The sequence below is a fragment of the Clupea harengus genome, chromosome 3 (genome assembly GCF_900700415.2).
Source record: "Clupea harengus chromosome 3, Ch_v2.0.2, whole genome shotgun sequence".
Classification (NCBI taxonomy): domain Eukaryota; kingdom Metazoa; phylum Chordata; class Actinopteri; order Clupeiformes; family Clupeidae; genus Clupea; species Clupea harengus.
In genome coordinates, this window is record NC_045154.1 from 11,041,922 (window position 1) to 11,056,921 (window position 15,000).

At 43.2% G+C, this 15,000-nt stretch overlaps 2 protein-coding genes across 8 annotated transcripts in view; both read left to right on the plus strand.

Moving 5' to 3' along the window:
• The window catches only part of bicd1a (bicaudal D homolog 1a), a 58,842-nt gene extending 56,764 nt beyond the window's left edge, over positions 1 to 2,078 (plus strand). Inside the window, exon 9 of one of the 3 annotated variants that reach the window (XM_031564545.1) lies at positions 1 to 2,078. This exon is cut by the window's left edge and continues 51 nt beyond it. In XM_031564545.1, coding sequence (XP_031420405.1) covers positions 1 to 76 — 76 coding nt within the window. In that variant the 3' untranslated portion in view covers positions 77 to 2,078. The other 2 variants (XM_031564547.1, XM_031564546.1) reach the window with 2 other exon arrangements.
• A 954-nt stretch (positions 2,079 to 3,032) lies between these two features.
• Positions 3,033 to 15,000, plus strand: part of fgd4a (FYVE, RhoGEF and PH domain containing 4a) — a 61,510-nt gene continuing 49,542 nt past the window's right edge. For 2 of the 5 annotated variants that reach the window (XM_031564549.2, XM_031564551.2), the window contains exon 1: positions 3,033 to 3,530. In XM_031564549.2, coding sequence (XP_031420409.1) covers positions 3,449 to 3,530 — 82 coding nt within the window. In that variant the 5' untranslated portion in view covers positions 3,033 to 3,448. Of the gene's footprint in view, positions 3,531 to 10,872; positions 11,501 to 14,704; positions 14,947 to 15,000 lie in introns of those variants that run through there. The other 3 variants (XM_031564555.2, XM_031564554.2, XM_031564552.1) reach the window with 3 other exon arrangements.

Sequence of the window (15,000 nt, forward strand, 5' to 3'; positions counted from 1 at the left end):
TGGGAACCGAAGTGCTCTCTCCCCCCGTGACCCCTTCAGATGTCTGGCCCAGCCAGCCCTCCCTACCAGACCATAGGGCACACCCTCATGTCCAGCACACACACACACACACACACACACACACACACATACATACACACACACACTCAGCCTAGTCAGCACCTGTATCTCAAGTGCTCTCACACAGTCAGGTGTCCAAGTTTCTCTGGACTCAACAAGGCCCTCTCCTTCCTGCAGTGTCACCATGGCAACAAACCATGACTTCAGTTGTTTGGCATGGTGTGTGTCAAAGTTCAAGACCGGAGTGAACTACGACACATTTAGACATCGTGGTTAATTCTGCATTTATTTATTCATATATTTATTTGTGTTTATTTATTCATGGTGAATATTAATGGATTGTTGTGTGATATTCCAGTTTTTGATTGGTATTATTGTTTTGAATTCAAGAACAACAGCCTTGCTGTGATATTGATACTTGGAATTGCTGCTTTTTTCCTTTGCCTTTTTTATTGAAGCAAGTTAAATCACGGTAAATTGTTTGTAGATTTGAACGCAAATGTTACAACTGTCATGCAGTCCGAATTCCTTTTCAACTGGAAGTTACAAGACATGTTAAGTATGAGGTTCAAAGGTCTATCAAGGTCATCGGTGTAGGACACTACAGTGAGAGTGGCCAAATAGGAGTCATCAGTTGTGTGGTGCTGAAACCACATGCTGTTTGAGTACGTTCTGCTCATCACAAGGCTCAGTTGAAACAGCAGTTGAAAAAGAATGTTAGAATCTGAAGCATGGCATTCTGAAGCTCTCAGGTCTTGATTTCATGTGTGACATGTCCTAGTGCTTTCCAAGAAATTAGCAGAAAAGTATTGATGGGAGATTTGAATGACAGTAGTATTTGAATTCAAGTGAGAACACCACTGAATTGGCTTGGTTCAGATATAACGTCAGTATATCTAAGGTATTTGTTTTTTTATATTTTATTAAAAATCTATGTTATTTACGATACACACAAAGATTATATTTTATACTTGCGTTGACCTTGTTTAACCACTGGTTTGGTGAGGCATTTGGATTGAGAAAGAGTAGTCTGATAGTTGAGAGAGAGGCTGAAACTGACTGCACTAAGCGTGTGTGAGTAAGGACAGGATAGATCTAGACTAAGAACAAGTGGAGTATGACTGAACTAAAAAGTGACATTCTTAGTCACCCTTTACTCGTGTGAGTTGAATACATACCCTGTGTCAAATCTCAGTAAAGGGAAAGTGTTACTCTTCCCAGTGGTCTTGTGACTGAGTTTAACTGCCTACATTCCCCCTCTGAGAATCACTGTAACACTGTACATGTCTCCATCAGCTGTTGCTGCTTATCGTATTTTCATCAGATGTTGAGTTAATTAATTAATTAATTAATTAATTAATTAATTAGGCCCTTATCCAGGTCCAGCAGATACACACCGGCTCTGGTTTGGTTCCCTCTCTGCCAGTTCCACCAGTCTAAAAAAGGAAAATCTACTCTGGATTACACTGCATCCTTTTTTTAACCCTAAGAAGACACCTGAGCAGTCTTGAGCACAGTGGACTACTCTGATGCTGTTACCTGTTCGGTTTAGAGACACCATTGAAATGAGCATGAGCTATGCACCATTCTATTCTCTTCTGGCAAAGTTCAACTCCAGCTGAACCTGAGAAGGCCTCAGCCAGGTGCTCTCTCTCTCTGCGGGAGGAACCCTTAGTGCTTCCAGGTATAAAAGAGGATCACTGTCAGTGGGAAAATAATTAAGCTGTAGAGACCCTTCAAATAATGAGATGTTGTTTTTACACAGAAACAGCTAGCTTTTAAACGCTTGCAAGAGGAGAGAGGATGACTAAGACCGTGAAAAGTGTCTATGGGTTTGAGTTGCTGTTGAGTTTCTGTGGGTTTTCAGTACATATGTCATGATGATACCAGAGCAAAGTCCGATCCAGACAATGTAAAAGTCTCTTTCCCGTACAAGTTTTTATTTGCTCTTTTACTACTCTCACACCTTGAGCAAACAATCCATCTTGAGGCATGTTCAGTCACCTCTTAATGAAAAATCAATGGATGTAGAGCCACTGCAGAACAAACGCCTTATTTGGCAATGTGTATGCCTACTATAGTCTAAGAAAAAAAAGTCTGCCTGTCTGTGGCTCTCATATGTTCTGGGAGCGAGACAATTTTGACTGTGTGAGTGTGTATGTATGTATGTGTGTGTGTGTGTGTGTATATGTGTCTCTCTCTGTGTGTGTGAGAGAGAGAGAGAGAGAGAGAGAGAGAGAGAGAGAGAGAGAGAGAGAGACTGAGACAGACTGAGACAGACTGAGACAGACTGAGACAGACTGAGACTGAGACTGAGACTGAGACTGACTGTGGGTGGGTGAGTGTGAGTTTATTACATTATTATCAATTTGAGTTTAGCCCTTGCTAATATTAATAATTGCTTTTCAAAGAGAAGCTGTTCAGTGATGCTGCGATGTCTTGGAGTTACAACAGACTCACGCCCTTTAGTTTGCGCAACAGAACAATGGAACTACCATGGCTTCTATGAGTGGGTTGGAGACACTAATCAATCGAAGATAAAAAATGATGAATACAAATATGAGAGAGACTAAAATAAGAAAGTGGCAATATACTGGTCTTGGTTTTACTGTATGTATGTCTTACTCCATTTGCAGTAATGTATTATCTGTTTAAGTATAAAATAAACAACTGTCCCTCAAAATAAAATTGTGTGAATGTATGTTTTTTTCATGAATGTCTACATTAATCATACAACACCCACATCAGGAAAAGTATCTGGATAGATGTCCATTGTTTCAGTATGTACAAGAGACATTTTATGAAGGTAATTTATAATCTTCTACTGATTTTCTGTTACTCCTAAATATGTAATAATAATCATATTAATAATAATAATAACTTAATTACTATAGCGTAACACAATGATGTAACTTCACTCTGCATGATTATGAACTCTTCGCATTAGTAGGTGTTCGTAGAGTAGGCCTATCCCTACAGCAGGGGGTGAACTTGTTCTAGTCACCAATGCGATGCAGCGCGGGAGCATGAGTAAACACGCGGGGCGGTACTCGGGCCAGGGCAGGTGAAATAAGCGGATGATGAAAGCTACTCGGTACAGTCCTGTTGTGACTTTGAACCTAATTTAGCGTTCACCGAAGTAGTCTGCCAAAACCTTCAAGGCAAAGTCACAAAATAGTTTACCACTTTGCGTGGTTCTGGTATTGTAGATGACAGCGCGATAACGCAAAGAAGGAATGTGACTCGGGCAGGATCACCTTTTCCCACGGGATAGCTTCTATAAGCATATCTCTTTTTCGTACATGGTGCCTTCGTACTCTGCGGATATCCCACTCCTCAAACTCAGGATACTTTCCATGTTTGAACGACCAAACCAGTAGGCTACATAATGAGTGACTTTCGGCGCACCGCTTTTAGAAAAAAGAAATCGTTCGTGGGATCATCGGAGGAGCAACCTGACGAATGCGAAGGTAAGTAAAGTATGCCACCATAAATAATCTGCTGACAGTTAGAAGGGTGTATGTTTATGTACTGGACGGAAACGAGTGCAAGTTTTGTTTTCAGTTCTGCATATTCAAACAAGGTTCTCTATAAAATCTAGCTGTCGAAGAAAGACTGTTGCCAAGGAACTCAGTGTAGGCTCTCTCAATAGAGCGTTCCTTGCAACGTTTCAGGTGATGTTTAGCCTACGTCAACTCAGATCGAAGGGTTATTATGCCTGAGGGGTTCGGTTACAGTGGTGAGTTATGGTCATTGTGTAAAGCTGGGAAGACCAATGTTTACCTTTATCAAAATGCACCTGGTTTCTTATGAGAGAGTGAGAGAGGAATGTCGTGTTTTTCGCATGTAGGGGCTGGAGGGAAGACGTGTCTCAACTGGTCATTTTGAAATCTCTGCACAGCCTGCGTGGTTGGGAAGCTATCCTACTCAGTGCTATGCCGTGACAAACCATATTGCTCAAATATTAAGTTTTCTTAACCCTAGCTCAACACAGAGAAATGTTGACATACAGGAAATGTGTCACATGTACACCTGTGTTTGATGTGAGAGGGTTTGATCCATCCATGACAGAGTGCATCTTTCAGACCAGTTAATCATCGGGAGCAGCCCGTTGTTATGGTTTATGTTTCCTGCACCGACTGCCATGTGCAATGAGGAAATCCATTATCACGTGTACTTCCCAGTGAAGTTTACACATTCACCATAAAAGTACGTTTTCTTTTGATAGAGCACTCTGCACAAATCTGATTATTCAGACTTTGTGCAGAATGGTCCCGGAACAGTCCTTTTCTGATCGTTCTATCGTTTATGATAGCTCAGTTTTCCTGAGGTCCAGTGGGTAGACTCATGCCCGTGCTGCATTGTTACACATTTGACTGCTAATACTGATCCATGGATTTCCCAGATGAGAATTGACTGAGTCACCCAGTAGTCAGCATTGGTCTGTAGAGTCAGGTGGACTGGATCATTATCCCACAATAGGGTGATGATGGCTTAGACTGGTGGTGTTTTGCTGCGAGGATCTAAAGGGCAGGAGACAGATGTTGGGGTCAGGTCTGGTACAGTCCAGTGAATTAGACATCAGTCAGTCCTGTAATTGCTTTTATGGTGACCCCAGCTGAATTCTGTGCCCTGAGGTGACTCCTTTCCCAATAGGATAACAGCAACTCCATCATGTAAGCAACAACAGCACTGATTTCACTGAATCTCATGCCCAACATACTTTATACTAAATGCATTCCGCTACTACTACTTCTACTGCTGTTGCTGCCACTACTACTACTAATAATAATAATAACAAAAAACGTATTATTATCAATACTACTACCACCACTACTATTACTACCCCTGGAACTACATTACATTTGTGGGCATTTCTTAGACCCTACCTTGTACTTTAGACCGTATACATGTACTTGTAGATGAGTCTGTGTTGTAGCAGTGATGATGACCTGCACAGCCCTAAGTGGTGGCATGGTGAGGGTGCTTACATCATCAGCTCAATACAGATTAAAAGGCTTTTGGGTTGAGCACATCTCTCTCTCTCTCTCTCTCTCTCTCTCTCTCTCTCTCTCTCTCTCTCTGACTGGGTGTTAGATGTGTGCATTCCTGTGGACATCACGGTGCTGATGAACATAAGCACACATAAGCTTTCACATACTGGATAGAGATACACTAGCATACACACACAGAAAAGTGTGCATGTGCATAGAACTACAGATGTGCAGTGCTCACATACAAGTCAGCCTATGAGCACATAAACTCTGTATTATACAAACACATGTTATAACATGTGTCACATTGTATTGTAAATTATGAGTTATTTTTGTTGAGTTCTATTTTTTGGTGAAGAACTGGTTTTGTGCTCTTTGACTCTCTCACACACACACACACACACACACACACACACACACACACACACACACACACACACAGACACACACACAGCAGTACAAGGTTTCTTTTATAAGTGGCCTGGGGAATAGGTGAACTCTTATCTCTCTTTTGCTTTAGCCACTCATTGGACTGTATGGGCACAGTATGGGACTGTATGGGCACAAAAAAAAACAAGACAGATAGAAAAGCACACCGCTGATCAGTTACACACAGATCATTCAAGTCAACCGGGAACTCATGGAGCCCTCCAGGCTTCCTCTGACCCTAACCCTACAATAGTGTGTGTGTGTGTGTGGAGCAACAACAATGAAACTAAATGAGGATGAGGGCACAGTTGGATGTGTTTAATGAAATTATGTTGACTTACAAAACACTAAATTATTTTCAATAGACAAACACAAACACCTTAATGCAAATTGTGTGTATGTATGCTGATGGTGTATGGTGGAAATGTCTGTAAGCAATGCTGTGTGTGTGTGGTGGGGGGGGGTTATTTGTGAGTGTGTGTGTGTGTGTGTGTGTGTGTGTGTGTGTGTGTGTGTGTGTGTATTAGCAGCCAGTGATGGGTCTTTGTTGTGGGTAAAGTACCTCTAATTCCCTGCAGCTCTAGCCTGCCAAGACCACAACAATACATTTGTCTAAACATCACACATATGGGCACCTCCTCTGTGTTGAGTACACACACTCCCCCAAACAATACATCTGTATGAACAATAGTGCACACACACACACACACACACACACACACACACACACACACACACACACACACACACACACACACACAACTAGAACTGCAACAGTATAAGATTTTCACAGCATGTTACCCATGGCATGGGTCTGACTCTGGGCTCACAGGTTCATGGTATACAGTGTATGGAAGTTCACAATTATTATTATATCAATGACCCTTAAAGGAATGAACATGGTTATGTTTTTTGGGGTTACATATGTCAGCTCCCAGAGCTGGGAAAGTGTATGGGGTCAGATTGGGGTCAGTGCGTGTAACTCAGAGATTACAGAACGAACAGGCAACGCAGATGAAGCCGGGAGGCAGGATGTGGAAAATTATTTTGATAGTGCATTTTATGATTGACGTTAAACGTTTACATTTTGTCATTAGGGATTTAAGTTATAAACGGGACACGCACTTGGATCTACACAGAAGATGGTCAAACACGTTTGATGTGTTCCCTCCTTTGGCAGCAACTTTGTTTGTGTTTGGTTGGATTCTTATTCAATACCGGTAATAAGGCAATGAACACGGTATGATAACCATCAATTTTCGAACTGTGATAACGGTATACCGCTGCAACCCTACATTTAACACAATTTTCTTTCAGTCAAAGAAACTTTGACATCACCTTATGGGGATACACCCCTTTCATGAAAACCTTCTTCAACCAACACCTGAGTGGCTGAGTGTGCTGTCTGTCACAGAGCACCGCCATATAACGCAGTGCACAGCGCACACTCGTCCTCTCATTTCAGCATGATATCCACATGAAAGTTGGAGAATCTCCTTGCTCCTTGCACAGCCTAGGGCAAATCTAAGTATTTTCTGGTGGCCATGCAACGACATCTGTGGCTCAATCTGGCTCAGTTGCCTGACAAGGAGAAGGTGCCTCTCCAGGATGCCCCAGTGACTGCCACAGGCCTGTTTGGCGTAGCAGTGGTGGCCATGAGAGAAGTTAGAAAGCGGTTCAGAAGGACTCTGAGAAACGTAGTGCCTCGACAACCTGGGTCACGGTACCATGTTAGCCAGGCAGAGACCCATCAGCTGCCCCAACAGTCAGCGCAGCAGGTGGAGTCCACTGTCCCACAGACAGCAGCAGGCGGGCACTTCAAACCACGGTCTCGCTCCGCTGGGGACTTGAAGGCGGAGAGAGGTTGGCCTCGCCACTCACAGGCAGGGTGTGACACAGATCTTCAGGAGAGCCTCTCCAAGCTGTCTGTGGCCCCCCACTACAATGAGCAGCTTCACTGTACCCCACAACACACACCCTGCCCTCCTGTTTGAATGTATGCAGCCCTGCTGCAAAGTCACTGGCTATGCACGTACAAGTGTCCACACAAGCACTTACCCCAGCTCCCTTGACCCACAGGTCAGTGAGTGATATGCACATAAATGTTCCCCCAAAACCTAGTTGTGTCCTTACCTGTACTCAGCAAATGGTTATGTATGGTTGTCCAAACACCCTCAGCATTACCACTAGCTCAGGATGAGATGTCACTCATCTGCAGTTCTAGACACTCCGATAAACAGTCACACAGGTCTGGTCTCTCGTGTCTCACCTCACCCTTCCTGCTTAATTAAGGACGTCTCAAAGGGAATTGAACATGAGCCCAGACCCATATGTGGATAAGGTGCTGAAGATCCCCATCCCTGAGGATCTGTCTGCCCAGTTTGACAAACCAGACAAGCTGGAACTGATAACCCTGCGTACCTTCCTCGAGTGTCAGGGAACTCTATATCCATAGCACCACGCAGGAGGGCAGTACCCCTCTGATTCTCCGGTCCAGAAAGCTACAATACCAGCTTACAAAGCTTCTGTAGGCCAAATACCTGTAATGGCTGAGCAAAGTTTACATCATATATAGAGAACAATAAATTGTTACACATTTATTGTGTCTGCAGTTTTTTTCTGGTTCTGGTTTCTGTTTTTTTTTTTATTTATTACCTATAGACAAATGGCTCTTCCGTACCAGCTGGTACATTGAATAACTATGTTTACTCTGCTCCTAAAAAGAGGGATCTTTCTGACAATAAATGTATATATAAACAATCTTGTGTGCTTTCAGTGTTTGGTACGTAACATATTAACAAATGACACATGAAAGCTGAACAGTAAGCAAAGTAAGACAGGGAACAGTAATTTATTGTGTTTTCTTCCTTAGTCATATTTGTATTACAGAGATGACGGACAACTCATATGCATAAAAAAACATACTGCTCTTTTCCCCTTAGACGTAAAGGCCCAATGTCTGCTCTATATGTGTTGAATGCATTCTGTAGTGAGAACACAATTAAGCAGACAGGTTTGAGGCCATGATGATCACCATACATACTGGTTGGTTCTGAAGCTGTCAGTCTTCTTGTTACCTTGACAATTTGAAAGGGTGAGTGACATGGAATGAAGAACAGATGATGACTGCATAATTCAACCTGCTGCATCTCCCTGCAGTATACATTTCTGGGCTCTATAGGCATTTTTCACACTTGGCACAAATACACCTGTATCAGGAAAGAGATTTGAAAAGTGACAACATTGCAGGTGTAGTTTATGAGAATGTTGTATTTACTATTGAAGACATAGGTCACCAAATGCAACGATGTTTAAACGCTGTAATAAATTGCTGAGTGTGACAAAACTTAAACATCACAGCTTGAGTTTTACTGGTGTAGTGACATGGCTTAATGACGTTTGCGTTACTTGCATTTACTTAAACACCAGAAACATAGTTTTTCTCAACCAGTAACTTGCATAAACACTGTATTAACTCAGGTCACTAGCATCGGGTTGTCCTCGACACAGCCAGCAATACCATATGACCTTAGCCAATGTACAAAAATACAAAAATAATTGTCAAAGTGACGAAAAAGTTAACTAACCATTCAGAAACGTCCTGTTGAAGCCTAAATTCTTGAACTTGTTACAGAGCTTCTTCTTGATCAGGGTCTGAGTCTGGTTCAAAACGGTAGGGGTGCACCACTGTGTTAAAAGTCTCCAGCAGCCATATGTCTCCCAAGGTACACACCCAACAGTTGCCATGGTAGCGTGAAACCTTACTTGGGTGAGCAAACCCTGCAGAAGAGGTGGGTGGGATGAGCAGTGGCTAATTAGCATTTAAAGGAACAGACACTCAAAAAAGTCACTCTGAACAGGGCAGTTTTAGAAGGGTGCTGTTTTGATCTTTGTGGTATTTTGACCAAAGTATGTTACAGACATTTTATTAAGGAACTATGTCGACTCCTGGAAAAATAAGCATGGGAAGTGGTGTGCTACTCAGAACCAGAACCTATCTACTTGTTTGATCAAGGGCGTTCTGCTTCTACACTCCAAAGTGTATTCAGCAGCTATTTCTGAAGTGTAGCCCCTCCATTCCATTCGCTGGCGTCTTGTTTTCTCGAGAGCGCTCGTAGGTTGAGACTGCCTCGTTCTGTCACAGTTCCGCCTTGGAATTTGGCTTTAGTTTTGGATGCCCTTACCAGTGTGCCTTTTGAGCCCCTGGGAGACATACGTTTAAAGATTCTCTCATTAAAGTCAGCTTTGCCAGTGACTTTGACCTTGGTGAAAAGTGTTGCCGATTTAACAGCACTATCAGTAAATGCCACCTGTATGCAGTTCCCTAGTAGTCAGTGAAACGGTCGATTGAGCCCATGTGTGAGTAGAGCAAAACCGGTTACAATAGACTGAATATATAAATACACATACATACATTTTAATACATTTCAGTATTTTATTCAGTTTTTAAAACACTGTAAACCAAAGTATTGCACATTCATAGTGTGCCTTTTTTCATTTTTAGGCCATTTAGGATGCAGTGGGTTGTAAACGTAACAAAAACATTTTGCAGTAAAGTGCATTAACAAAACAGCATTTCAAAGTGTTCAGTATGGAAACACATCATACACAATATTTTATAGTATGCTATGTATGCCATGTTTTACATGGTACATAAAAAGAGACTTCTATTTGGGTCTTGTCACAGCAACTCATCAACATCCCAACCAATGTCCTCCTTTGGAACTGGTGTATACTGTGTATACATGTGTACACATATCCCATAAAGTGGCGTGCTTGGTGCTTGGACTGAAAGAGAACATTGGGTGTGTAACCTTTGCTCTCTGGAGAACACGAGACATCACCATCCTTTGCCTCACTGTCCACTTGGATATGCTTCAAGTCAGCGAGAGGATGAGTAGATGGGTTATATACGCGGTGCTCCGTGACAGCCAATGCACTCAGATATTCAGGTGTTGGTTGTAAAAGGTTTTCAGAACTCCCGCCGGAAAGGGGTATATCTCATAAGGTGTCTTCTCGTGTTCTCCTTCAGAGAATCAAGGTTACATACGTATCCCAACTTTCTGCTGGGTAAGCCGTGTACACAAATACACCCCTGACAAACACAAACGTATACACGCACTTCATACAGGTAAAAAGGTAGTTTAATTTATAGTGGGGCCCTCTCCAGTTATGTGTGATCCTAGCTATACAGTCTGAGATTCTGTATGGCTTTGGATATATGTACTTACATATATGTGTGTGTGTGTATGTTTTCCTCTTTCCCACATGAGGCTGCTTCTCTGTGTGAGAATTCTGGCTTTTTTCTTAGTGCAAGGCCTTCCTCTGTTGCTTTGACAATGGGCCTGATTGTGCTCTCACAGACGGGAGGAGCAGTGCATCTTGGGAGCACACAGCACAGTAGCATGAATTAGCAGTTCTGCGCATCTGCAGTGTTTTTGTTGTTGTTGTTGTTGTTGTTGTTGTTGTCATCGTTGTTGCTGCTCTGAGCCCTGCTAGCCCTAACCCTCATCATGTGACAGGTCTTAACCCCGCAGCTCTCAAGAGACGCGCAACAACAAACAACTCCTTTTTTCAATCTCGCTGGTGATTTGTCCAATCTGAATGTCAGGAATGGCAAATCAGGAGAGATAAAGTCTCCCTCTTCACCCGTGATCCTCAGCCTTGCTGCAAGGGCGTCAGTAAAAAGGCAGTGCACACTACAGCTTGACCTGCTGCTTCTGACGGTATATCTGAAGGATCTACGCATGGCAAGACAGAGACAACACAGATAGCAAGCTTACTGTGAAACAGGCTCAGACACAAACTAGCTTGGATCTTGCAGAGGGATTCCTGACACGCCACGGACGCTCTACTGCCTGGATGGTCTTTCCCATCGATCTGGTGGTCAGGAGATCCAGTGTGTGTGTGTGTCTGTCTGTCTGTGATGTTGGTATACTGGGAAATTACTACTCGACCAGGAGTCTGCGTTGTTATACTGGTGGACCAAATCTGAGTCATGGAGCTCCAGCTCAAAGGTTGGTTACGTAAAGAGGGTCACTGAATTGCTTGATATCTGCTTTGTCTGCTGGTCTGGCGGAGAAGCTTTGGCCCCAGCTGGTCAGGTCACATGGGGAGTGTTGTGGAGTAGAGGCAGGATGTGTTTGGATGAATGGGTGTGAACTGAAAGTCACCTGGAAGCTGTGATTGGTTGACTGAGTGCATTGTGGAGCAGAGAGGGCGTGTCATAGGTTGAGAGAGGGCGCACCCTCATCAGGTCTCCTGGGAGTGTGTAATCGCAGTGGGTGTTGGCACCTCAGAGCACAGGATGTGGATAATCTGGCTGTGCATTCCTCTCTCCCTCTTTCTCTCTCTCTCTTTCTACTGCTCATATAGTCCCTTCCTCTCGTTTCTCTCTGATATGTGACCACTCTCCCTGCTGCCATAGTTGTATGTTTGTCTTTGCTATCTTTTAATCTAAAGGGCTTGTGAGTTTTACAGACACATGCACACACAAACACACTGTTAGGTGAAAATTCACCCTAGTTACCTCAGGACTCCGGAGCTGCATATAAGTATATTTATTAGACAAACAACAATTGCAATCGGGCTCACTCCCAGCACAAGGCTGAAAGTGAAGCAATGATAAACACATCGCACAAGGTTTATATAGACAGAAGTTTAGCGTTCAGCAGAGATAACCACGTGGTGGATTTCGGACGTCCGAGGCCAGGATGGAAGTTTTGCAAGGTCGGAAGAAGCACAGTTCGACCCTTCTTATCACTTCTGGTCTAAACATGCTCTTGTACATATGCAGACTAAGTGGCACCTAATATTCTAAGTTGCACACACGCAGAAACACAGAAAAGCCATGTTCCTGCTTACATAAGTACATGATTCAAATAAGGTAATTAAGTAATTAACAGTGTTTGCAAATTATCTCCATCACACACACACACACACACACACACACACACACACACACACACACACACACACACACACACACACACACACACACACACACACACACACACACACACACACAGAGACTCCGAAGGACTTTGTGGTGAAAATCTGATAGATAAGGGACTGTTCCCTCTGCTGTGTTAGAGAGCAAGCTTGTACCTGCCTGTGTAAATCCACAAGAACCACTGCAGCCAAATCTGCTGGATATAGCGTGTGGGTATGCAAACCTTATGCAATACTGTGCAACACTGTTAATCTTTTTCCAGTCTACAGTTCTTTCAGCCTGCCCTTTTGGACATCCCATAGTATTTCTGTTCATTTTTGTTGGTGTGTGTGTGTGTGTGTGTGTGTGTGTGTGTGTGTGTGTGTGTGTGTGTGTGTGTGAGCTCCCATGTGTATTTGATTTGATTTAAACTGTTTAAACTTTGAACATGTCTTTTATTGCTCGTTAAAGTTATATTTATATCCACAAGGGGGCAGTGTGCAACAACATACTGTATATTCAGATAAAATGAGGTAAAGCAGACAACCCTGGTCTCTCAAATTTGTGAATGAATCAATTTAATCTATTTTTATGCCGGTTTTGTGATATGACTAATCATGTTCCTTTTAAATTGTGTTCCAAGTCTCACTGACCATCTTAATACTCAAACCCTACAAAGCTTCGTTTTGACCTTGAGAACAATCAGTGAGGTCTTAAAGCGTTTGCGGACAGCAGACAATGAGTGCATAAGCATCAACAACTTCCCCAGATGTAGGCATTTTACCAGTAACTGCATTCATCCCATCCTATAGTTAACTAATGTCTAATGAGATCCAATGGCCTACAATGTCACAGCATGCTGTCTGCCCCTGACCCAGGATCAGTGCTGGGTGAGGAGAGGCTGCTGTGATACTTGGAGTCTATGTATGTGTTTAATGACCTGTGGTATGAGGGATGGAAGCAAGTTGAGTTGTAATCTCCTTTCAGCACACATTAAAGGCCCTCGGGGGGGAAAGGGGGAACTGGACTGTTTTATTAGGAGAACGTGTGAGAATGTTGAGATGGCAAACTAACGCTTCATGTCATGAAAGGTAATGTTGAAGATGACATTGATTGTTAAGGTAATTGTTATCTTAACATTTATGATTATATTCGTAGCAACTCAGGTATTATGTCAATATTATAGTGACAGTCATACTGTGGAACATGACCATTAGGCTTCTAGATAGCGGTTGAAGTGGAAGCGCTTATTATATTTGAATTGAAATGTTGTAGTCTAGTAGTGTATAAATATACTATTACATACATATACTATTGGAATATGCTCATTGATTCTGCTGCTACTGCTGATGTTGATGATGGTTATGTTTGGGTATTAGTACAGATGTTTGTGATGACGATGTTGATGATGATGAAAGAGCTGCTGATAATAATGGCAGCGGTGAAAAGGAGGGGGAAAAGCAGGGGCCTCTCCACTAATGAGTTCCTGTGAGCCTGACCTCCGACCTCTGCCTCTGTGGGGAACAGGCAGCATTCTTCCAAATCACAGCATTTCTGGAAACGGCAAAGAAAGTGAAAGTGAGAGACCAAAAATACACTGGATCTCTCTCTGTCTTCCCCTCTGTCTTCCTCTCTGTCTTTCTCTCCCTGTCTTTGAAAGTATGACCATCTCATGCTATAGTTTGATCTCTCACCTCACCTGTGTGTATTTGTGACTGAAAGTCAGTGTTTAAGCTGTGTATATGTATGTGTGTGTGTGTGTGTGTGTGTGTGTGTGTGTGTGTGTGTGTGTGTGTGTGTGTGTGTGTGTGTGTGTGTGTGTGTGTGTGTGTGTGTGTGTGTGTGTGTGTGTGTGTGTGTTGGCTGAGAGTATGGTGTGTTTTCCTTTGCTACTCCACTACTTCCTGTCTTTTGTCTCAGGCAGTTTCCGCCTTGGACCAGTAGGCCAGCACATAGGTTGATTTTTGGGAACAGCTGAACAGCCTACCAACACACATTCAACACACTCCTTCTCACACGGACGAACACAAATCAATCCTATTCTAGTGTGTGTGTTTTTGTGTGCTAGCATGTGTGACACTTGGAGCACTAGGGTCATTTTCCTAGCAAGTGAGGAATAGACGGACTCCTGAAATGAGACTAACTGATAGTCGTGAGTGAGAGAGAGAGAGAGAGAGAGAGAGAGAGAGAGAGGGAGGGAGGGAGGAACAAAGGCTACTGGATATTTTTGTCAGCTATTCACTCAGAGGAACAGTAGGATTGTGTACACTGTTTCCTCCTCTCTCTCTCTCTCTCTCTCTCTCTCTCTCCTTCTCTCTGTCTCTCTCTGTCTCTCTTCCTCTCTCTCTCCCTCTGTCTCTCTCTTTCTCTCTCCAGTCCTCTCAAACTTTCCCTTCCTTCGTCCTTTGTCGAACACACGCTCATTTAATTTATTACCTTTTCGTTTATCGGCGCCCCAAGAGGCTAATGGGAAGGATATGGACTGCCTGGGCAGTGGGCGCTGGAGGTCTCGACTTCGCCGCGTGGCTTCGGGTAGGTGCACACCGCGGTGGTGTCTGTCAGTGTTTCCAGCAGGGGGATGTTTGG